The following is a 24,525-nucleotide window of genomic DNA, read 5'->3' on the forward strand; positions in this document are numbered from 1 at the left end:
CCATGTTCTCTGGGACCTGGCCTGAGGCAGAAAAGGAGAAAGGCTTGGAGCTGGTGTTGGTAAAGTATTGATCCCCTTAAACCTTTCAGTCAGGGGCTGGGGACAGAGGAAGGAGATGCTGGTCTAAGGGCACAAAGATCAGTTAGGCAGTTTTAAAGTTCTATTTTATAGCACAGTAGCTACAGCAAATACCGTATTTAGTCAAGCACAATGTCTCACACCTATAGTCCCAGCTACTCAGGAGGCTGATGCAGAAGGATCACAAATCCAAGCCCACCTGGGTAACATGGCAAGACTTTGCTCAAATAATTATAATAACAACAACAATAATGTATACTTGAAAATTGCTATTAGGTTGATCTTCTATGTTCTTACAACAAAAAGACAACTATATAAGGTAATAGGTATATTAATTATCATAGTCATTTTATAATATATACCTATTTTAAGGCATCACAATGGACATGATGGATATACTCAGTCTTCAGTAATTGTGGGTAATTAACTATAGGACACTCCCACAGATACCAAATTCCACAAGTGCTCGAATCCTTTATATAAAGTGGTGCAGTATTTGCCTATGACCTATGCACATCCTTTCGTATACTTTGGACTCATTACTGCTAATTTCTAATACAATATAAGTGCTTTGGTGTACTGTTTGGGTACCAACAAGAAAAATGTCTGTTCAGCTTCAGTAGACACAAAAAACTATTTTTCGGTTTTTTGAGACAGGGTTTCTCTGTGTAACAGCCCTGGCTGTCCTAGAATTCACCGTGTAGACCAGGCTGGTCTTGAACTCAGATCCACTTGTCTCTGCCTCTCAAGAGCTGGGATTAAAGATGTGTGCCACTATCACCCAACTAACATAAAAATTTTAAGGTATCTTTTTATCCTAAATTGGTTGAACCCACAGACCCATGAACACAAAGAATCATTTCTGTTTTTATGTGTACACACACACACACACATATGTATATATGTGTGTATATATATATGTGTGTGTATATATATATGAAGTCAGTGGTAAACTGGGAACTTAAGAAGAAAAGGGGGAAAAAGAAGAAGAATCCTTGTGTTGTCTCTGAAACTGTTCTTCATGAGGACAGGAACTGTGTTCAGCTTTGACAGCAACCTAGCTACAATGTTACTCAAAAAATTTTGTTGAACAAATGATTTTTCAAAGTTAAATTAGATGCAGCATTCTCCTCACCTGGAGCCCCTGTAAGTTTCATGGAAGCCCCTGTGATCTGGGTTTTCCTTTTGAATAAGCAGCATTTTAGACTCTGATGAGGGCGGAGCATTCTCCAGACTCTATTATCTCTTCTTACCCTTCACATACACGCCCGGGCCCTCGTCAAACACTTCATAAATATACTGCCATTTTCTAAACCCATTTCTTGTATTTCTTTAAATTTTTATTTATAATCTGGTGCTTTTATATATGGATACAATATATTCTGCTCCTTGCTCTGACTCCTGGTGGACCCCACCTGCCACACACTCTCCCAACTTCATGCTAGCATTTTCTTCTAAGCATTTTCCTCTTTTATCTGGTCTTTCCCAGAGGGAGATGCAAGTATCCCTACTATTCCCCATGGTGATGTGGGATGATTTGAGGGATTCCTCTGATAAATTCTTTCCTTGTGATGATTTTGTGGTTTTTGTAAATAAGTATGTGGCTCTGACATCATATTTCTGCTTCTTGGATGGTCTTGCTTAGGACAAAGGTACATTTTTGAAGATGAGTCTATTTTAAAGTTTAAATTAATGATAGTATTCATAGATGATAAAGGAAGTTGGTTATAGAGATTTAAGAATTACTGGTTTGGGGAACATTAGCATGCTGGTTAGTGTTTTGTTTTGTTTTTTTTTTTTGCCAACTTAATACAAACTAGAGTCACCAGGAAAGAGGGGACATCATTGAGAAGACCCTCCATCAGACTGACCTGTGGGTAAGGTTGTGGTACACCTCTTGATTAATGATTGACAGGAGAACCCAGTTCATTGTGCATAGTGCTACCCCTTGGACAGGTAGGTGGTCCTGGGTTCTATAAGAAAGCAGGCTGAGTAAGCTACAGAAAGCAAGCCAGTAGGCAGAGTTCCTCCATGGCCTCTGCTTCAGTTCCTGCCTCAACTTTCCTCAAGTTACCTGGGAGCTGTGAGAAGAAATAAATTCCTTTTCCCACCTTAGTTGGTTTGGTTCAATGTTTTATCACAGCAACACCATGCAAATTAGAACAACCAGTTAAACTCATTTGAAGTTCATTTTGCTATCCACAGTAACATGCTCAAATTATTTCTTCCAAGATTGTTAGCCAACTATTCCAAACCATTTACTTAATTTCCCTTTGATAATGCTTTTAAAAATCATGTATCAATTCTTTTACATGCAGTATTTCTAGACAATCTCTTTTGTTTCATTAACCTTTTGTTAGTCTTGAACTACTACTGCACTTTTAAATACCATGTTTGACTTACTATCTGGCTCAACAGCTCTTCCCTCCAAAGAGGAGAGCTGCTTTGATGGCTAGGGTCTAAGTGAGAGGTGGGAATGGACACCACACCAAATGAAGCCCCTGGGGTCAACTGGACTGTGGTTCAGAACCGGGACCTGTGAAATGTCACCAGAATCCCAATCAGAAGGTCAGGAGTTCTGCCTTCCCAGTAAAATGAAAAGACTATAAAACCAAATTAATTAATTAAATACTAGACATTAAATGAGAGTAAGTATGATGTTACTCTGTGTCATAAAGAATTAGGCTTGGAGGGGCAAAACTTGATGGTGGGGAAATCCTAAAGGCCCTCTTACCACCTCCAATTATCTGGCTGTGAAGTAGGAGACTATTGACTGTCAGTAAGTAACGTTGAAACTGCATTTCAACAGATCAGAAAAATACATACATACATATGCATGTGTATATATATGTGCAGATGCACATACAGTGATAGCTGTATAAATCCAGGGTGCTGCTTTGCCATACTGCTTCCCGAAGAATTCTCCTTTAATGGCACAGTTTCCCCAAATGCATGGCTTCCCTAGGGATATTAATTGTTTCTTTGCTGTATACTAACTCTTTCTCTGAAGGGCTCAGCAGAACTTTAAAATATAAGTAAAATTCAAAATACCTTCTTAATCACATAGCCTATAAATGGGGGGGCGGTAATGAAAAAAAATAGTTAAGTCTTACATATGACTTTTCTACAGCACAGGTACAAAGTGGGGAGCCAAAGGCACACATTCATGCTTTACCCAGTCAATACAATAGCAAAATAAGATGATGCTGTGTGGCCAAACAACCAAATCTGACAGCTGAATAGGAAAGGGACTGAAGTCTTGAGCTTTGCAAGAGCCTGTTCTCCAGAACAAAGGATCTCATTCATTGCCCACATGCCTCCTGTCCCCTCCACCCTACACAGTAACACTATTAATAGTATGCATCTTGCCACTAGAAAGTAAGTTGTTGCCACATTTGGTTAGGGGCACTACTGGGTGTATCTTCTTGCCTCTGTTGAATTTCTGGTGTCTTCAATTCAAAGTGAATGTGAGGAACAACCTCTCACTACCCATGAATCAAAGCAAGAGATGAGAGCGCCTGACCTGAGTTATACTGGTGCAAATGCCATGTTGTACTGAATCACATCATTGTGTGGATTAGCCAAGGGAGACGTTTCCAAAGCAGTCTATTACCAATCTCAAATGGGTGTCTCAATTTGAAGTATTCAGTTGGGAGATGGGAGGATCTGAGAGACCCAAATCCCCGTAAAATTCCTGGGCTGTGCCTAAGACCAAGACATGGCCCATTATTGAAAGTCCAGAATCAGATGTTGTCATCTTTCTGTGGTCCCCCAGGTGAGCTCTGGGGTCTCCTGGTGATTGAAGAGGGCTTTGCAAGGAAGAGCTGTGCTGATAAATAATGCATTTCCTTTGTCTTGCAGGAATTCTGGAGGCAGAGGTACAATCAGATCAGCTGTGAACAGCTTACATAGCAAATCTAATAGGTTTGTAAATTAGATTTTGTGTTCATTTGTTTTTGCTGTAAGGCACCTATTAATCTGCCTCTCCTCTTTGCTGGGTGGTGCTCTTCTTACTTAGCAAATAGATCTGTTTTATTTCACTTTGGTTTTGCATTTCCTTAATCACTTTTGAGGGGGAGCTGTCAGTGGGAGATGACATGAAATGGTCCGTGGGGCTAGAGAGGCTGTAGAGATGGGAAACACAGGTAGGTTAAAGTTACCTTCTGGAAAAGAGCCCGCCCACTTTGTAGGGCTTGAGCTAACACCAACTTTCCTGTAACCTGCATTTTTGCTGAGTAGTGGAGCCCCTGGAGCAAGCTAGGGCTTTAATCCAATTTCGTTGTAGTTGATGGCTTGTCTGGGAGGTTGAGATGAGGAGAAAGCATTCAAGAACTTTGCTGAGACATCTGAAAATACGTAGGAAGTCAACTTAGTAATGTTAACTCCAATTAGTGGATGTGTACTCTAAATTCTGAAAAAGCACTCTTACATTGTGTGACTGGAAGCCATTGGGACAGTCCTTGGCTAGTGCAGAGATTGGTACAGGGAACTGAGCAGATGCTTCTGCAAGGCAACAAAGCCAGACTCGCTGCAGACACCTCTTGCTTCTAATTCTCCATTCTCCACAAAAATGATGAGTGCACCACAGCTCTGACCCCGGTCTCAAAGCCCAAGCTTAAGGAGCAGGGAGGCAAAAAGCAAGCCCCTTGACAGGAACAAAGGCTATTGTTCAAAGTAAGGTTCTTGTTTTACTTCCTCAATGTCCCATTTTGATACTGCTGGGAGTGAGAAGTCCACAACATCCAGAGGCCACAACATTCAGTTTTATTGTTTACTCTCCACATTTTTTAGGTTTTGAGCATACCCAACCTGTAAAGTATGCCCAACCTTGACCTTGCATAACTGGCTTGAGAAACTGTTCCCTCTATCCTTGACATCATTGCTTCTACAGCTTTAATGGCCTCAACCATACAGCACTTCAAATGAAGGGTATCTTTTGACTAAAATGCAAATACGGCAGAAATAAAGAAAGTCACATGTCCTAGACTTCTCTCTGTCCTACTGTGGAAAGATGACCCCTTTTGAAGAAAGGTGATCCTGCCCCCAAGGCCCAGGTCTCCATGGTAACTTGAGGAGGCACAGTCAGATTGAGTCTGAGAACTGAGCAGAGTCTTAGAAACCAGACAGTTCTGGGTTCAACCCTGAGTTTTCTAAGTAGAGCTTCGGGCAAGTACATTCACCGTCTGGGTCTTAGTAACCCATTCGATTACATTGATAAAGCAGCAACTTTGAACTACTGAATATAAGGCTCTAGCTTCTGAGATGATCAAGACGTTCAGTGGATGCTTGCTGCTGTCACTGGACATATTGATAGCATCAGAGATTGGTGACTGAGGGCAAAGTTCAAGAGTTGAAAGATGAAGCAACTTAATCCAAAAATGTACCGGCAGTGTTTGGGAGATGAGAGAAGAGTCCTGGCACCTGAAGGGCACATTCACAGAAGAGAACTAATCTCCCTCAGTAGTCCAGCTGGGCTTGCATAGCACAGAACATAGGAAACATGTAAATAGAGGCTGTCCCTGAGGATAGCTAAGCTGTCCCCTTTATTGTACAGACATGAAGGCAAAGGCCAGAAGCCTAAAGGGACCTTCCCATGGCCCTAGCCAGATAGTCACAGAGCCAGGGTTGAAGCCCAGCACGAAGGATGTCTATGCAAGATCTCCCTGATAGCTAGGAACTAGGGGCGGAATGACATGTTACCATTGTCAGGACCTGGATTCTTCACTTCTTTTAACACCTTGTGCCCAAGAGGAGCCTAGAGCCCCGCCTAGAGACTCCTGAGCAGGCCGCCACTGCAAGCCTCCATGAGTCCATAGCTCTGCAGATGCTTTCCTTCCTCGGTGTGCCTGATGCCATGCAAAAATGCCCAGTTTCTGGGGAACATCGCCAGGGACCAAATGCACCTAAAACTATGAGATGCCAGCCATGATACTTTTCGGAAGACCATACTCCATCCCAAACAGTTAAATATTTCTGTCACTCACCCCTACTAAGGTCAGTTAGTGAATGTTGGAGGTCTTAGGATGTGACAGCTGTACTCACAGTCCTGAGTTTACTATTCTTGCCTCTAGCCACGCATAAGTAGGCAGTAAGTGCCAGGGCTGGGACGATAACTCGGTGGGGAGAATGTTTGCTGCACAGGCATCAGGAGATGTGTTCAATCAGAAGAACCCACATTAAAGAGCAATAAAATTCAAGCCAGTTACAGAGCTGTGCACCTGGAACCCTAGCACTTGGGAAGCAGAGGCAGGTGGGTGTCTGGAGCAGCTGGCTAGACAGTCCAGATGAACTAGGGAACTCCAGGTTCTGCGAGAGACACTGTCTCAAAAAATAAGACCGGCCAGGCGGTGGTGGCATATGCCTTTAATCTCAGCAATCGGGGGCAGAGGCAGGCAGATTTTTTGTGAGTTCAAGGTCAGCCTGATCTACAAAACAAGTTCTAGGACAGGCTCCAAAGCTACAGAGAAACCCTGTCTTGAAAAACTAAAATAATAATAATAATAATAATAATAATAAAATAAGATGGAGAATAATTGAGGAAGACATCTGGCATCCTCCTTTGGCCTACACACACACACACACACACACACACACACACACACACACACACACACTCACAGTGAGAGAGAGAGAGAGAGAGCGAGAGAGAGTGCAGTACCAGAGGGGATGCAGCTATACCAGCTGGAACCCTGGGAGGGGCAGAAACCACAGCTAGCCTTTAAGAACTCTAGGTCTTCAGAGCCTGGCGTGTTCCTAGCAGATCCCTTCTTTCTGTAAATACCTAGATTGGAGAGGTAAAGTAATTTTCCCACAGATGCCCAGTCTGTGAAATACCTCCATAATACATTCTGCTTCCTCTTCCTTCTATGAAACCATAAAAATTTCAAAGTTAGGGCTTTTTATTTTCTTCCATAAGTTCCCTTAAGCCTGCGTGCTAGATAAAGTACATTAGCCCACTCTGAACCCTTTCATGGTCTAGCCTCTGCATAGCTACATGGTCTATCCTCTGCAAAGGTACAAGACAAGTGCTGAGAGCCAGAGGAGTAAGGAATGCGGAGGGGTAGAGGTGAGCAGACGGGGTGAGTGTGCCATACAGGGTAGACCCCTAAGAGGAATTTCTTCTCTGCTGCATAAAGCAAAACAGAGTATTGAGTTCAGGCTTCGCTAACAGGATTTCATCTTGCTGAACTTGGCTGTTCCAAGATAAATGTAGAAGACAGAGGTGTTTGGCTTGAACCCTCAAAAGCTCTAGAATTCAGCATCACAAACCCACTTATCATTCTAACCGGGAGGATGTGCTGCCGGCTAGACAAAAGGAACTTGGGACGTGACCCACATGTATCTGTGTGCGTTGGCAGGAGGCAGGCTGGCCTCTAGACTGCCTTCAAAGCTCTCGGTGTAGCCTGGTTTCTTAGAAACCTACTAGCATAGATTTCAAGTATATGAGTTCAAAAGTCCTCCCGTGCCCGCTGTCCCTGAGTGGGACAGGAAGATGTTTTATATCTAGCACAGTGATCTGCCTCAGGAATACAAAACCAGCCAGCTCCTTCCTCCATGCCAGGCTTCTCAGGACCAATTTCAACGTCAAATTCAACAAGTGGTTATTTATTGGACACCTGCTATGTTAAACCGTTATGAAATGGAGACATGAGTGAGCAAAATCCCACAGTTGAAGTCTGGTAAGACAGCCAAATACAACACTAATAACTCAATCATAGTAGGTATTTTTCCTATGAGCAAAAAAAAAAGGGGCAGGGGATGGAGGGTCCAGTGAGATGATACAGTGATCAAAGAGACGCTCGCTCCACAAAGGCTGACGATCTCGATTCAATCCCCAGAACCCACACGGTGGAAAAAGAGAATGGACTCCTGAAAGTTGTCCTCTGACCTACACACAAACACACACACACACACACATACCACATACCACACACACATAAACACACACCACACACCACACACACACACATACACACACACCACATACCACACACACACACACACACACCCCACACACATACACACACCACACACATCACATACACCACACACACACATACACACCACACACACACACACACACACACACACCACACACACATCACACACACCACACACACACATACACACCACACACACATCACACACACATCACACACACCACACACACACCACACACATACACCACACACACACACCACACACATACACACACACCACACACATACACCACACACACATCACACACACATCACACACACCACACACACACCACACACACACCACACACATACACCACACACACACACCACACACCACACACATACACACACTACACACACACCACACACATACACCACACACACACATACACACACACCACATACCACACACACACACATACACACACACCACATACCACACACACACACACACCACACACCACACACACATACACACACCACACACACCACACACACATACACACCACACACACATCACACACACCACACACACACATACACACCATACACACATCACACACACCACACACACACATACACACCACACACACATCACACACACCACACACACACACCACACACACACACACACCACACACACACACACACCACACACACACACACACCACACACACACCACACACACCACACACACACACACCTACCACACACCACACACACACACACACACACACACACCACACACACATACACACACACCACACACACCACACACCACACACACACACACACCACACACACACACACCACACACACACACCACAACACACACATACACACACACCACACACACACACCACACACACATACGCACACACCACACACACCACACACCACACACACCACACACACAACACACACACACACACACACACCATGCACACACATAATTTGAAAAGGTCTTAAAAAGAAGAAAGAAATAGGAATGAGAGGAGGAGGAGGATGCCACAGGCTACCAGGACGTTGTCCTGCGTGAGGTTTAGCTGTCTCTTCGAGTTTGCGGGCCATCGTGTAATAATTTGCACTTTTCCCTTGTGGACTTTCTTCTCTGTAGCTGAGAAGGGAAACTGTACTGTCCTGACAGAGACTGCGGGTTCCCCTGAAAGCTCAGCGATGGGAGGGGGGCAGAGCGGTTGCAGGCCCCACTTCCTGCTTCTAAGAACCAGTGTCTGCAGGCTATTCCTGAGGGAGGGAGTTCGTGCATTCTAGAAGATAAATAGACTTCCCTTCTCGGGTAATAACTGCAATTTTGCTCTTGTGAAGTTTACATCGAGCCCGTGCAAAAACAAAACTATTAGACTTGTCATGGGCAGACTCACAGATCATGTCTACCTTCGTGTTTTCTCCCCCCTTCCAGAGCTGAAGTTGTAATAAATGGTTCTTCACTGCCAGCTGTTGTTGATAGAAGTAATGAAAGCATTAAGCACAGCATCCAGCCAGCTTCATCCAAATGGAGACACAACCAGACGCTCTCTCTGAGGATCAGGTATCGGCCATCACCTAGAGGACAAGAGAGAGAGGCAGGCCGGGCTTTCTTTACCATGAGCCACCAGCCTGCTGTTCTCTATTGTCTAAAGAAGTCAAGAGAGAAATAAATATTTCCCTCCTGAGGAAACAAGTTTCATCTAGTAAATGATCAATTAAAAATCAAATCCTGGGGCAAGCCCAGCCACCTGAATCATATGGATATGCAGCCATTTGGACAAAGGGAGGTGGCGTGTGTGACCAAGCTCTCTACGGTCCTCACTTCAAGCCTGGAGCTCTGCTTCTGGGCAGTGCAGGCCACAGGCATCTTTCTGCGGCATAAAGAGTTGCTTCTTGTTTGCCGTTACCTGGTACCTCTGTCCCCATTCTGTGACAGTCCTTCACCTTGTCTGTCGCCTCCCATGGCCCTTGTAGAATGAAAGGCTGTCTGTCTCCCTACCACCACCCACATGAAAATGCAGAACCATAGCTGAGAGACACAGAACTCACCCCACATCTGGACAACCACCAAAAGAGTCATCTGTCTAAGCCAGAGAAGTTTTTATTCTGGCCTTGGCACCCTCAGACAGCAGGCATCCTTGGGTGGTAGACATGGAGAGAAATGATAACTTCCTCACTTGGGACTTCGGGACTCAGATGCAGTCATGACGGATAGATCAGATGCTCATTTCCAGGCATCGAGCTGTGGCCCAGGCTACTGGCATAAATAGACACGTTAGGCAGAAAGACACAAAAATAAGCAAAGACAGGGCAACACAGTAGGATGTTCACACCAGACGTTACTATGTCTTGCAAATAGGTGAAGCTAAGGAGATCATACTGAAGGGAGTCATTCATCTCCTAAGGGGTCCAAGAGGGTTACCAGGAAAAGGCTGGCTTGTAACAATATGTTTTGAAGGATAAGTAGGAGTTTATCAGGGGTGCCATGCCACATCCTGCATGCGCACGGTCTGAATATGGTATTTGTGACCAGAGCTGAAAGAGCATTGAACGGAAGATAGGGAATGGGGGATGGGAATGAGGCAGCCAGGACCATGTGAAAAAAAGGCTTGATGATTTCCCCAGGCTATCATCAGTCTGGTGAAGGACAGGTGAAGAGTCATATACAATATAGAGCAAAGCAGGGAGTTGCCCCCTCCAGTGAGTGACTCTACCCCGTAGTTCTGGATGCTTCATGGGAAGAGAAAAAGGGTGTAGGACTAAAAAGCACTGACATCCGGGAGCCCGGCGACTGAGAGGCCACCTGGAGGAACTGCCCCCGGACCCAGCACCTCTTTTGGGGCCACCTAAGTGAAACCCATCCTTGTTGCACTGTCCCGACAGCCATGCCCTTTCCTCTTGGGCACCGTGGAGCTGACAAGACTGCTAGACAGCAGCAGACTCCACCAACCTCAGGCCACGCAGTTATTCTCCACAGATGGTGCTAGAAGCCAGAGTTCTGAGTGCCATCCCAGCAGCTCCAGGAGAACCCTCCTTGCTGCTTCTGCTGGCTTCTGGGGGCCCCAGGTGTCCCTGTGGCTGTATCACCCTGACATCTATCTGTTCTGTCCCCCCCCCATCTGAATCATTGCAACCTCATGCTCCATCTCTCACAGGACACTGTCACTGGACTTAGAGTCCACAAGGAATCCAAGATGATCTCATCTCAAGATCCTTAATTACATCTGCCAAGATACCGTTTCTGAGTAAAATCACATTCACAGGGTCCGGGCATTCAGAGTTGACCGTATATTTTGGGTGGCCACCGTATTCCAAGTTCCCCAGTATAGCACCTGAGGATAAAATCCTACTGCCAGTACCCACCCGCTTCAGCTCCTTCTGGCTCTCTTCTGTAGGAACTCTGAAAAAAAGGTGGGGAATAGAGAGACCACACATGCATGCGTGCACACACACACAGGCACACTCACACACATGGGTGCACACACACACACACTCACATAGGTATACACACACACACACACACACACACACACACACACACACACCTACCTATTTGTGAAGAAGAAGACAGCATTGCTTCCATAAGGAGCCTGCAGACACCAGCTACTGTAGAAGGAACAATATGCCTCCACCCAGAGGGAAAAGGAATTTCCCTCCACTCAATTAGTTGCCGAAATTATTCACAATAAAAGATTCTGTGAGTGATTTGGAATGATATTTAATAATTGATTGTAATTTCTCATAATTAGTTAGAAATTAATTCCCTCACAGAGGTATTTATTTATGAGCTTTCTGGGGGCTCTCTATGCTTTTAAATACTTTGGGGTAAGTAATTGCAAGGGATATTAGCAATTTCCAAAGTATATTAGCGTGTCAAGTTGTATAATCTTTAGTGAAGTGGAGTAAATAAAAACGCTTTTGTTTCCTCCTAAGAAGTAAGAAGTGCTCAGCCAAGGTGGCTTCTCCTGCACAGTAACTGGAGACTCCAGTCACTAATGTGTAGTAACTAGTGAATGGACTGTGCCATGCCACCGGGTTCTGGCCGCCCCTTGGCTGTCTCAGAACATCCCAAACCTGGATGTACATTAATCATCTGACCCAGGCCCCGACAGAATCAGGTTTGCTCAGGTGTCGGCCACAGCTTCTAGATTCTCCCTAGTGTCCAGGTATGCAGACATGCAACCTCCTGGGACTTGCCTCAGAGTGTACACCTTTTAAGCTCAGCAGGCTCAAGACTCAATGTTGTCATGTGCACATCTGGGAAGGGTCACACATTTGCAAGCCATGTGAGCATTCTGTGGATGGAAGACGAGCCTTCCTGGCTTGGTTTCTCAAGGGGGGCATGCTGCAGGAGATACAGTTAGATCAGCTGACCCTTTCTCTGCATGACTGCAATCACTGCCACGTCTTAAAAATGATGGCTTAAGGTGGCTTAGGCATTCCGTGTGTCTGTCGGTCGGCCCATCTGCCTGTCTGTCATCCGTGGGTGCATGCGCATATGTAGGCACGTGCTTGGCAGAGGGCAGAAGTCAACCTCTGGTATTGTTCCTCATGAGCTGTCCACATTAGTTTTTGAGACAGTCTCTCACTAGCCTGGAACCTGCTGCGTAGGCTAGACTGGCCAGACACTGAGCCCCAGGGATCCGTGCGTCTTCACCTCCCCAGCACCCGAATGACAGGCGCATGCCACTGTGCCTGGCTTTTTTAAATGTGGGTTCCTGAGAGGAGACTTATGCCCTCAAGCTTGCGTGACAAGCGCTTTACTGGCTCAGCTGGCTCCTTGGGCATCTCTTTTTTAAATTCAATTAACATATAATTACATCATTTTCCCCTTCCCTTTTCTCCCTCCAGCCTCCCTCATGTATCTGCCGCCATTTCAAACTCATGGCATTGTTGCTACATATGTGTGTGTGTCTACATATTTTGTATATATGTATGTATGTATACATACATATCTGTGTGTGTCTATATATGTATGTATATATTCCCAAATCTATAAACACAACCTGCTCAGTCTATATGTTACTTATGCACCCGTGAGAGTTCAGGGCTGACCACTTGCATTGGATAACCAGTTGGGGGCTCGTCTCTGGGAGACTATTTACCCTGCTTCCAGTGTTCCTTACTTTGTAGTTCTTTATCCTGTGTTCTAGGCCCCATGAGAGCTCTCCCTTCCGTGTTAGTATGCTGTGGGTCATCCTTGTTAAAGTCCTTAGGTCTCCATAAGTAGAGCTCCAAGCTGGTGCTCAGGCTCCTAGGGAGAGGCCATGTTTGGGGTAAATTCTCCTGGCGATTTCATGAAGATACCTATTCCAGTGTCTTCCATCCTTCCCCTGTGCTGTTCTAGAACTTCCCCCTATAAATCTAACTTACCCTGGAACCTAGAGAACTGGATCTTGATCACTTGGTTCTGAACAGACACAGAGGAACATGTCTCTGTAGGACTAAGGAGATGTCATGATTCACAAACCCCAGCAAACAACAACTAGAGGAATAAGAGGCAGGTTGCAGAACGGGTCAGTGCACAGGCCGGGAGGCCACGCTCACAGGATCTTACAGGTGGAAGTAGTAATTCCCCATCACAGTTCCACAGACCCATCTACATCCCCACCACCCCCACACCCCACCCCACCCTCACCCCTGGGGTCACCATGCCTGAAGAAGCCTTCCTGGAAAAGCAGAGGCCAATGGGGAATGAGGGCACATATTACTCTGACTCCTTTTTTTTTTTAGATCCCGTGGTTAGACGGTAGTTCTCCTAAGACAGGCAGTTTATGTGTGTGGCGGGGAGGGCAGTGCCTTTCCATCTGTAAAGCCTAGGAAAGCATCCCTGAGGGCATTCCAGCTCGGGGTGTGCTCACCCGTTTGCTGGGTGGTAGCATCCTTGCAGGGTGACACGGAATAGAACATCTGAGCCAGCAAAGAGAATCTAGCCTCATGGAGGCTTTCTTCATTTGGTTTTCACAGGAAGCAGATTTTAAAGTTCTTGGATGCGGAGAAGGATATTTCCGTCCTTAAGGGGACCCTGAAGCCCGGAGACATTATTCATTACATCTTTGATCGAGACAGCACAATGAATGTGTCCCAGAACCTCTATGAACTCCTCCCCAGAACCTCCCCCCTGAAGAACAAGCATTTCCAGACTTGTGCCATTGTGGGCAACTCGGGTGTCTTGCTGAACAGCGGCTGTGGACAGGAGATTGACACGCACAGCTTTGTCATAAGGTAACCTACCACCTGAGTGGCAGGCCTGGGGAAGTCGGGTGACTGGAACAAGACACATGAGTTTGGGTGCATCCTGTTCTCCACCTTCACTGCTTGTTATAATTGCTTCGGGGGAGCATTAGTTATTTGTCTCATGGCTGCACCCAAACATCTGACAAAAGCCAGTTAAGGGAGGAGTGGCTTGTTTACGGCCATGATTTGAGGGTCCAGCATGATGGAGAAGGTGCAGCAGTAAGAGGATGAGGCAGCCGGTGAGCAGTGCATCTGCAGTTAGGAAACAGAGATAAATGCTTGTGCTCGGCGCATTTCTCCCCTTCTTATTCAGCCTGGAAACTCAGGGGACAGCGCAACAACACTCGGGGCGGGACTTCCTTCCTCAGTCAAACGTCTCCAGAAAGTTCCTCAAGGGCATATCCAAAGCTGTGTCCCCTAGGGGATTCCAAATCCAGTCAGGCTAACAATGAAGATCAGTCATCACAGGGATCCTGACCTCCAATCAGAATGTACATTTAATCACTTAAGTCACCTCGGGGACAGGACAGGGGCATTGAGTGACCCGGAGAGCCCAGGTGATTCTAGATTATATCTAAGGTTGGGAACCAGAGAGAGAGGAGTGCAGAAGTGGGCAGACTATGGCCTTTGGTAAATAAAACTTTATTATAACACAGCCACTCAGGCCCACCCTCCCACTATTAATAGCTTTCTGGGCAAAGCTGGGATGTTTTTGCTAAAGCAAAACAGAGCACATACAGTCTGCAAAGCTGGAAATATTTACTGGCCCCTTACAGAAAGAGCTTGTTCTCTGAACACTAGACAGAGCCTGGTACAAAGGGGATTAAGAAAATATGGATGGGTAGTTCCTGTGCCAGGGCTGTAGAAGTCTTCCCATTATACCAGAAGGTGGTATTCCACCTGTAACTTTAGTATCCTGGAGTCAAAACCTAGGAAATGAAGAGTGATTTAAGAAACTCAACAGTCATTTTCTCTATGATATCAGCTCTTGTTTTGCCATCACTGGGGACATTGTGACAGTTACCCATGGCCCTGACACCTAACCCTCGAGCCATACAAACTCAGAAACAAAGCATTGCTGTCTCTTGGACAAAAGTAAGACAGACCGTGCCTCAAGTTTCATCCCAAAGCACTCTCAGCCCTGGCAGAAATGTGTGTCACGTCTCACATTTCCACTAGGACTGCCCTTGTGTAAAGGGAATCTCATTCTGGGGCTTTGGGAGCATCATGACTATGGAGTTCCCTGAACCTGAGGACATGGGAAGAGATGGGTATAATTACTCCTGCATCCCCTGAGACTGGAGGTGCAACAATAGCCTGGGTACCAGTTACATCCTTTTCGTTCCCCTTGACCAGGTCTCTCTGTGCCTGGCAGAGTCAATAGCCCTGTCCCTCCATTTCCAAGCCTGCAAGTCTAAGGAGAGGGTCCGGGGGAGGAAAAGAAAGGGAAATGTGTGGGAACTTGACTGATTGGAAGCGAGAGGGGCGAGGAGTAGGATCATGGCTGTTAAAGTGGAGGGCACAGGGCAAAGCCTCCTCCCAGGCTCAGCTTCCCGCCAGGGTGCAGCCGGCAGTGAGGAAGTCTTTCTGGCCTGGTATAACTCTTGCAGGATATGCAAAAGTAATGAATAATGAGTTCCACCAGTCAGCTTCCAATGCTGCACTAAGCCCCACTCCTGAGGAGCAAAAATTCACTCTGAATATGTTCATTAGCCTATGAAGTGGGGTCCCAGGCCGAATGAAAAAAGAATTTCTAGAAGCCACGGTCAGGGTCAGCCCACAGTTCCCAGTGTGGGTTCTGAAACTCAGTCTTGGTCCTAATGGTCATTTGTCATGTGACTTGGAGTAGATCGCTCCCCTTCCTGTTTGGGTTGCATTGGCTGATTCTGTCCTCTCATGATGACGCCTTTCCAGATGCTAACCCAGCTTTCTCCACACTTTAATGTGGATACATATCTGCTGGCTTATTGAAATACAGAGGCATCAGCTATGAAGTGAGCCCGAGACTCTGCATTTCCCACAAGACCTCAAGGGAGGTGTGCAAGATGCACTTAGAGAGACTAGGCTATAGCATGCTTTGCTGACCCCCATATCCGCAAGCACACTTATACTCACATGTACAATCAAAAGAACATGGTGTCATGAATGTTAGGTATGTGGGCATGCCCTGTGTCCCCACATAATGGTACACTGAGTATTCATTCTCTATAAACACTGTGTCTCCACGGCACTACCTCACCCCCAGACAAAGAGCTCCTGAAATGGCAGTTGTTTTTTGTGTCTGTGTCTTGATCTCCTGGCCAAGGTGTGCCTAGCACACAAGAGGGCCCCACAGGCCTGTACGCCAATGCCAAACACTATAACAGTCTTAATGGCTGCCTGCCTCCATTTTTCAAAGTCTGCAAAACTAGTCTTTCTCATTTTGTTTCTGCCCTACTCCATGCAAGGGACACACAGGGCATTGCCACCTCCTCAGAAAGCTACTGGAGAATAGGACCCCAAGAGTCCTAGTAGGTCACAGCACGCAGGGCATACAATGAGCTTGCAATGTGCAGCACCTCCACAAGGGAGAGCAGACCACAACAGGATGGATGGGGAAGCAAGAACCAGTCCAGGAGGCTATATTGAGCAGATGCTGGCTGCCCACTGGCTTCTGGGAACTGAGATGGCTGGAGCAGCTAGGCCCAAGAGGACGACACAAGACTACAATGCCAGGATGAGGAGAGATGCCATCCCCAGCTTCGTTCTTCTGAGCAACACACATACACACACACACACACACACACACACACACACACACACACACACACACACAAATTACCATCAGCATAGTTCCTTAAGTGCTGTGCCCTCAGCATGTTATTAGTAGCATGCTCATGGCATTTGGTGTTAGCCTATACATATATGAATTTATTTACCTCTCAGCACTATTCTTTTCAGCAAGGAAAGTGAGGAATGGGTGGCCAAGATCCAGGTGACTAGCTACAGTCAGGGTTCGGCTGTGGAGCTGGCAGCCTGGCTTCTTGAGGCTTACTCTGCATGTACCTGTGGATACAGTTATTTCTGGAAGGAGCCAGCTTCCTTCCTGCCAGAAGCCGGGCAGCAATGCCGCTCCTTCACCTAGAACTCTCTTTGAACAAGAGAGCCTAGATCCACTAGAACCAAAGTCAGGAAGAGCTGTTCCCCGTAAATGAAAAAATCATGTATTCTGTGTCAGCGGGAAGGAACATTTCCAGAGTCCACCCATGGCTCAGCTGCCCCCTACCCACACACACATACACACATATACACACATGCCTAGCAGTGATGGAATGTCCTCTCTAAGACATACCACTGGACAAGTTTGAGCCCCACAGACACCTCCCCCGACTCCCACCCCAACCCCATGTAGGTATGAAGCCTCTGCTGTGGATGGTCCTGCCCTCAGCGGACACAAGTACCCTGATGTCCCTTCCAGTGGAGGCCTTTCAGATCCTCATGATAGGAATCCATCAGTGTGTTCCCCACCCCCTGACCAGCCCTCAAATCTGCTACCAGCCCACTAAAACCTGTGTTTCCTTTGCCCTGTTACAGTTAGTGGTGGTCTCCAGTGAGCCTGGCAGGATCATATCCCCCGGGCTCTGTTCCCAGGGCTAGGAAGTCAGTCCACAAACAGACCCAACACTCAGGAAAGTATTGGGAGACTGGTTCCGCTGGCCTTGGAGTAAGAGGGAGATATGGGTGGCCCCAGGCTGGCCGCTTTGCTGCAGGTACCTCCCACTCTCTGTGGCCTGGAGCAGGGACATTTGAAAAGGTAGTAAGGCTGGGGCAAGAGATGGAGACAAGAGGTGTTCAGGGAGGCCCTGAAGCTTCTGAATCCTAATGGCCTCCTTCTTGGCTCAGAGGATTTGGGCAAGTTGATTGGCAGCTGAGGACTTCCTTCTTCTGTCTGTAAAATGGGGTCGTGAATATAGGTTCGCAGTAAATACAGGTTCATAAGCTGACCTGGGGGGGGGGAAATACTAGCCAAGTAGGCAGTGTAGCCCAGGGCTCAGGATGCCAGCATGCTATCCACGCAACTGGCTCTCTTTCCCAGCCACAGAAGAAAAGCTGCTGCTTAAAGGCAGGGGCAGATGGTGTCTGTGGTACACAATGAAGTGATGGCACCTGGCTCCTCACTTACACGTAGTCAGCCTGCATACTGAACATACTTGCTCCGAGTTCTCCATTTATTCCCACTGTGCCGAGATTTTCCTTACCACCCAGTTCTCCAGGGAAGACAGTACTTCCTGGCTACAGACTCAGTCTCAGGGGCCCTCAGACACCCTCAGACCCTTGAGGAAGGGACCCGAGGCAGTCCTTCAGTGAATAGGCAGGCTGATGGGTTCAGCAAGAGAATGCAGTGTACAGATCTGCCCATTTGCGCTTTCCCTCAAGACCCTTCAAACGTCTCCCTGCTGCGTGCAGAGCCAAGTCCTTGCACAGCCAACCTCTGATATCTCATCCAGCTCCCCTCTTGTTCCCTGTCTCATCTGCGTAATACCTGTTAGTCAAAGCAATCCACACGCCTCCTCCAAACACCTATGCTCTTTCACAGCCGCTGCCCTCAGGCAAATGTCTTGTGCCTAAAATTCCATGGCATGGTGTTTTTGGTTTTTTTGTTTTTTTTTAAGCTGCTTGGAACCCAAGGAGGAAGAGATTTTTAGAAAGTATATGTATGCACATGCATATACATATATACATATAAATTCTTAAGCTCTGAGGCCTGCTGAATCAGGACCTGGGGAAGCCTATTTTTAACTAGTCTCTGTGGGATTCTCCTGACTTTACAAACTGGAGACAAGCTCTTTTTCCGTAGCTGTCCACCAGTGCTCTTTTGCTCATCCATCCTTTTGTTTCTCTCCCTGCTCTGACACCTGATAGTCCTCTACCTCGTACAAAGACGACAGCAGTTAACATTGGCTATGCTTTCATTATGGCCCCGTGGCATTCTGAGTAACCATGTTCCCGTGGTCTTCTGTAGATGTAATTCTGAACAGTTTTATTACATAAGAAACACAGAGCCAAATGCAGAGTTAGAAGCCCCAGAGGTCAGAGAGCAGCAGCTAAGAGCTGAGACTTAAAACAGCCTTCTTACCCCTCACTGCCGCTGCTGTCCTTCCCCTGAGAAAGAGACCTGCTTCCTGTGTGTCTGTCTTTTTATTGACTTTCTGTTCTGCCTTCTCATTGGTTGTAAACCCAACCACATGACCTCCTCGTCACTGCCTGTCTATACAGACCTCCAGGTCTCTATGGTTGGTATTGAGATTAAAGGCGTGTGTCTCCATGCTGGCTGTATCCTTGAACACATAGAGATCTGCCTGTCATGTGATCAGGAGTAAGGGCGTGTGCTACCACTGCCAGACTTCTGCTATGGCTTGCTATTAGCTCTGACCCCCAGGCACTTTATTTATTAACATACAAATAAAATCACATTTCAGCACAAATAAAGTATCACCATAGTCTCCACCACAGTCAAAGTAATGGAAGCTCTCAGGAAGCACAGAGAGGTTGAGAAAGCTGTCCAGGATCACACAGGTAGAGGGTGTCAGATCTGAGTTTCAAACCTGGAAATCTGTCTTCTGCGCTCTCACTCTAATGCGCTAGGGCACTCCTGCTAAGGGCAACCCCATTGTGGGGCTGAGGGATAGCCCTGTTGTTCATCTTTTAGATACTGGCCTCCAGGAGAGTGGCATTTTGTGTTTAAGGATATACAGGGGGTTCAGTAACCGTTGGAGGCAGGAAGGAAGGGAGGAAATGTTGCATCTGGGCGGAGGAAGAGAAAGAAGCAAGAAGAGGCAGAGGACAGGGTAAAGTTCAACGTAAGAAGGACCATGTTGTCTTTTATTCCTCAGGTGCAACCTGGCTCCAGTTCAGGAGTACGCCCGGGACGTGGGCCTCAAGACAGATCTAGTGACTATGAACCCGTCAGTCATCCAGCGGGCCTTTGAGGACCTGGTGAATGCCACGTGGCGGGAGAAGCTGCTGCAGCGGCTGCACGGCCTCAATGGGAGCATCCTGTGGATACCTGCCTTCATGGCCCGGGGTGGCAAAGAACGTGTGGAGTGGGTCAACGCTCTCATCCTGAAGCACCACGTCAACGTACGCACGGCTTACCCTTCCCTGCGCCTGCTGCACGCAGTCCGAGGGTGAGTGCGCCACCGTGGCTAAGGGTTGGGTGCCTGTGGTAAGCAGGGCTGCCTCTCAGAGGCACTTCCATCTCCACGGCCATTAGCGGAAGGCTCTTAGCAAACTGCCTGGCCTTTCTGAACCTCCATCAGCAAAGAGGGTGGTTAGCAAACCGGTTTCATCCGGGTGAGCTGCCTACTTCCTGTGCTCTTAAGAAAGTAATTGGAGGTTATATCGAGGCTCAGTGGGAACAGATGCAATGGACTTGGGAAGGAAGATGGCGACTGATATGTCACGTATCCGCCACCTCAGGTAGGTGATTTCCACCAGGAACAAATGGCTTTGACTTCGAGATGTTACCTTCCGCTCTGTGGACTTTCACTTCCTCATCAGTAGGCAGGGGTGGGAAGGGTAACATTGCTGGGGTGTAAGGACTAAATGGAGTAATGTCAGCACAACCTCCAATACAGATACACCGCCATCGCCATCATCCTTGACTCTTGCACTAAGCCCTGGGTCCAGTCCCCAACACTGCACAACCAGGGCGTGGTGGCTGAAAGCTCAGGTGGTGGAGGCAGAAGGATCAGAAGTTCAAGGTCATCCTCAGCAACATAGTGAGTTCAAGGCCAGCATGGGCTACCTGAGACCCTGTCTCAAAACAATAAAAATAAACAAACAAATAAATAAATAAGAAAAAAATAGTTGATTAAGTCCACATTGATCCACTCGGGCTTTTCAACAGCTCAGCCTACCTGGTAATTCCTAACGTCCTGCTTATTTCTTCTCCACTGTGAGACCAGGCACAGGCCCACCTCCAGGGATTTGGGCCAGGAAACTGCCTGGGGTCACACCCTGGGTCACAACAGCCAGCAGAGCTGGATGTTAAGCACTCACTCACTTGGTTCCAGTTATCTATTACAGGGTAAGAAATCACCCCAAAATTTAGGATTGTGAAAAAATGGTAACTGTGTTCTTTCCGATTGGTGTTGATCAAAATTCAGGAATAGCTTGGCTGGATGGTTGTGGGTAAAGGTGTACCACACAGTTACAGTCAAACGGTGGCTGGTGATAGAAGGTTGGGGACAGATGGTATTGAATGCATCTCTTTTCACATCCTTTTGGGATTAGAGCTTAAGCAAATGGATGGATGGTGGTACTATATTCTGGCATACAAGAGCCTGCAGAAGCCTGGGTGGTGGGGTGGGAGCAGGTACTGAGGAATTGAGTACTTCCTTAGACATAAATTTGATATGTCTGCTAAAAATACGCATCAACCACTGACCTACCCTGTGGTGGTATTGTGTTCCCCAAAATATTGTGTACCCTAATAAACTTATCTGGGGTCAGAGACAGAACAGCCACTAGATACAGAGGCTAGAAAATGGTGGCACTCATGCCTTTAATCCTGGCATTCCAGAGGCAGAAATCCCTCTGGATCTCTGTGAGTTCAAGGCCACACTGGAAACAGCCAGGCATGGTGACACAAGCCTTTAATCCCAGAAAATGATGGCAGGAAGCAGAAAGGTACATAAGGCGTGAAAGCCAGGAACTAGACTGGTTAAGCATTCAGGCTTTCGAGAAGCAGTTCAGCTGAGATTCATTCTGGATGAGGACTCAGGGGCTTCCAGTCTGAGGAAACAGGATCAGCTGAGGAACTGGCAAGGTGAGGTAGCTGTGGCTTGTTCTGCTTCTCTGATCTTCCAGCATTCACCCCGATACCTGGCTCCAGGTTTGTCTTAATTAGTAAGTCCTTTTAAGATTCATGCTACATCACCCAACTGTCCACCCAACCAAGGGGCCAATCACAGCCTTACTCCAAAGACAGTGGAAGCTCCCCAGTACTGATTCCTTGCCACTGAGGCACATGGGCATACTGTGTGGTGGAGCCTTGATGTAAAAACTGGGGAACCATCTGAGTCACCCACATAGGACCGGTGCTCATGAAAAAAGGTGACCCTAAGACATTCATGCTTATGATCAAAGTTGGACTTATTTTGGTATGTGTTATCACAGGGAATACACTGGCCTCAAGACAGATCTAAAGAAAGAAACTACCAGGGCAACCACATTGGGTCACACCCTGGCTGGTGAGACAGAGAGGTCCCTGTTCCAGAGGGACACAAGAGAACCTTTGCAGCATCTTTTCCCTTCATTCTGTCAGAGTGGGTCTGTCCAAGCAACCGTGCTCTCCAGGGCTTTAGGCCTCATGCCTTGAAGGGCATTTATTCCTGGAAGGAGGCCCCTCCTGAGTTGATCTGGAGATTCAAGGAGACAGCTGAGGGCAGAGAACTGCCCTTTGACAATAAGAGCAAAAGTCCTTTGGATGGGGTGCAGGCAGCCATCTGGAAGAAACCTCTGCAGCCAGAGCTATTTTTAGCCATAATTGACTCACTTTCATCTGTCAAAATAGCATTAAGCAGCCGTAATGAGCCCTTTAAACAAACAGGCTGTTGATCCTGGGAAGAAGGTGGCTCTCTTTGCAAGCACTCCAGGAGGGAATATTGCGGGAGCAACAGGTGGGCTGCCCCACCTCAAGCTTTGAGCCAGGAGAGGAGGTAAAGAAAGAGGTGCCTTGGGATGGATTTTCTTACACAGACCCCTCCATCTTGTGGAGTACTGAGTCCAGTGAGAAGGTGGGCAGCCAGCCTGTGTCCTCGGGCAAGAACTCGCCTCCATCTCTGGCCTTACCTGGTGTTCACTGAAAATGAAGGAACAGGTTTGCAAGGGGGGCAGAGTGAAATCGTGAGAGAAATGTCCAAGGGGTGGTAGCAAAGATGGCAGGGGGCCCACTATGTATAAAGAATGATCTGTCAGAGAAGTGAGAAAGAAAACCTGTAGCATAGGCAGAAACACTTACAAGTCGTATGTTTGGTGAGGGACCAACATCCAGGACCTGTAAAGAACTCCTACAGTTTAACAGCAGAAGCACAGACAACCCAATTCAAAAAATGGGAGAAGGATTTGAATAGACATTTCTCCAAAGAAGATACCCAAATGGATAATTAGCCTATGACGAGCCATTCAGCATCACTGATGACTGCGGAGAGCACAAAACCACAGCAGGCACCACGTCACACCGAGGAGCATAACTGTCATCAAATAAACTAATAAAGTGACCAGAAGACTAGTGCCTGTGAGGACTTGGAGAATCTGGAACTCTTGCACTCTGCTGGTGAGGATCTGCAAGGAGAGGCAACTTCTGCAGCATACTAGTCTCTCGCTTATTGATGCTCAGCAAAGTCCAGTGATCCATACAAGGTGACTCGGCCGTTAAGTGGTACAATCAAGAGTAGAACTGTGACATCTGACTCCCAGGGTAGCAGGTGCAGTGGGGACTTGTGCCTCTTCATATCCAGATCTGCAGGGGCCAGAGAAGTTCAGTGGGCCTGGGAGCATCCCCCTGGTGTAGACTCTGCGGTTATCCAGGCCCTGGGGCAGCTTTCCCAACAGGCAGGACAAGATGAACTGTCAGAACACTTCAGAATCTCAACACACAGCAGCACCAAGTGGGACACGATCTTCTTAAAACTTTCTCATCCCTGGACCAGATGGGTTTGTCTTCCCTGATTTGCTTGGCTATTTCTTTGCGTGCATGTGAAATATTCTTCTGAAGAAAAGCAGACATGCTTAGATGCCAGTGGTTAATCATACATGCTGAATGCTGCGTGGAGGAATGGAAATGAAAAATGGGAAAATAAGTACGAGGCATGTGATATCATAGCTATTGCTTATGGGCCAGATACCATGCTGAGCCTTATCCCATGTAATCACAAGGCTAGACTTGGTCCCATTATCCCCATTTTAAAGATAGAAAAACTCACAGACTAACTCGTTTTCAAAGGCCGCCTGGTAAGGGACAGATTCAGGACTCTTCCGTGGCTCCTCGTCAGCTTCTGTTTACTTCTAGTGCACATGGCCAGGAAATGGTGAAGGGACTCTAGAAGAATAATGCCACCACTACCAAAGCCAAAATGGGCTTGAGCTCATAGAAATAGGAAAAACACTAACAGCACCAAAAGCTGCCTGATCTTTCAGGCAAACAACAACAAAATAGAGGCAGATGGTACTGAGGCTGCAAGAGAAAAAGGTAGTC

At 47.0% G+C, this 24,525-nt stretch overlaps 1 protein-coding gene across 1 annotated transcript in view; it reads left to right on the forward strand.

Moving 5' to 3' along the window:
- Positions 1-24,525, forward strand: part of St8sia2 (ST8 alpha-N-acetyl-neuraminide alpha-2,8-sialyltransferase 2) — a 74,684-nt gene that overhangs the window by 33,157 nt on the left and 17,002 nt on the right. Inside the window, exons 2-5 of the mRNA XM_028893297.2 lie at positions 3,940-4,002; positions 9,481-9,609; positions 14,016-14,273; positions 20,159-20,452. Of these exons, the coding sequence (XP_028749130.1) occupies positions 3,940-4,002; positions 9,481-9,609; positions 14,016-14,273; positions 20,159-20,452 (744 nt within the window). The remainder of the gene's footprint in view (positions 1-3,939; positions 4,003-9,480; positions 9,610-14,015; positions 14,274-20,158; positions 20,453-24,525) is intronic.

The sequence above is a fragment of the Peromyscus leucopus genome, chromosome 1 (assembly GCF_004664715.2).
Source record: "Peromyscus leucopus breed LL Stock chromosome 1, UCI_PerLeu_2.1, whole genome shotgun sequence".
Classification (NCBI taxonomy): Eukaryota; Metazoa; Chordata; class Mammalia; order Rodentia; family Cricetidae; genus Peromyscus; species Peromyscus leucopus.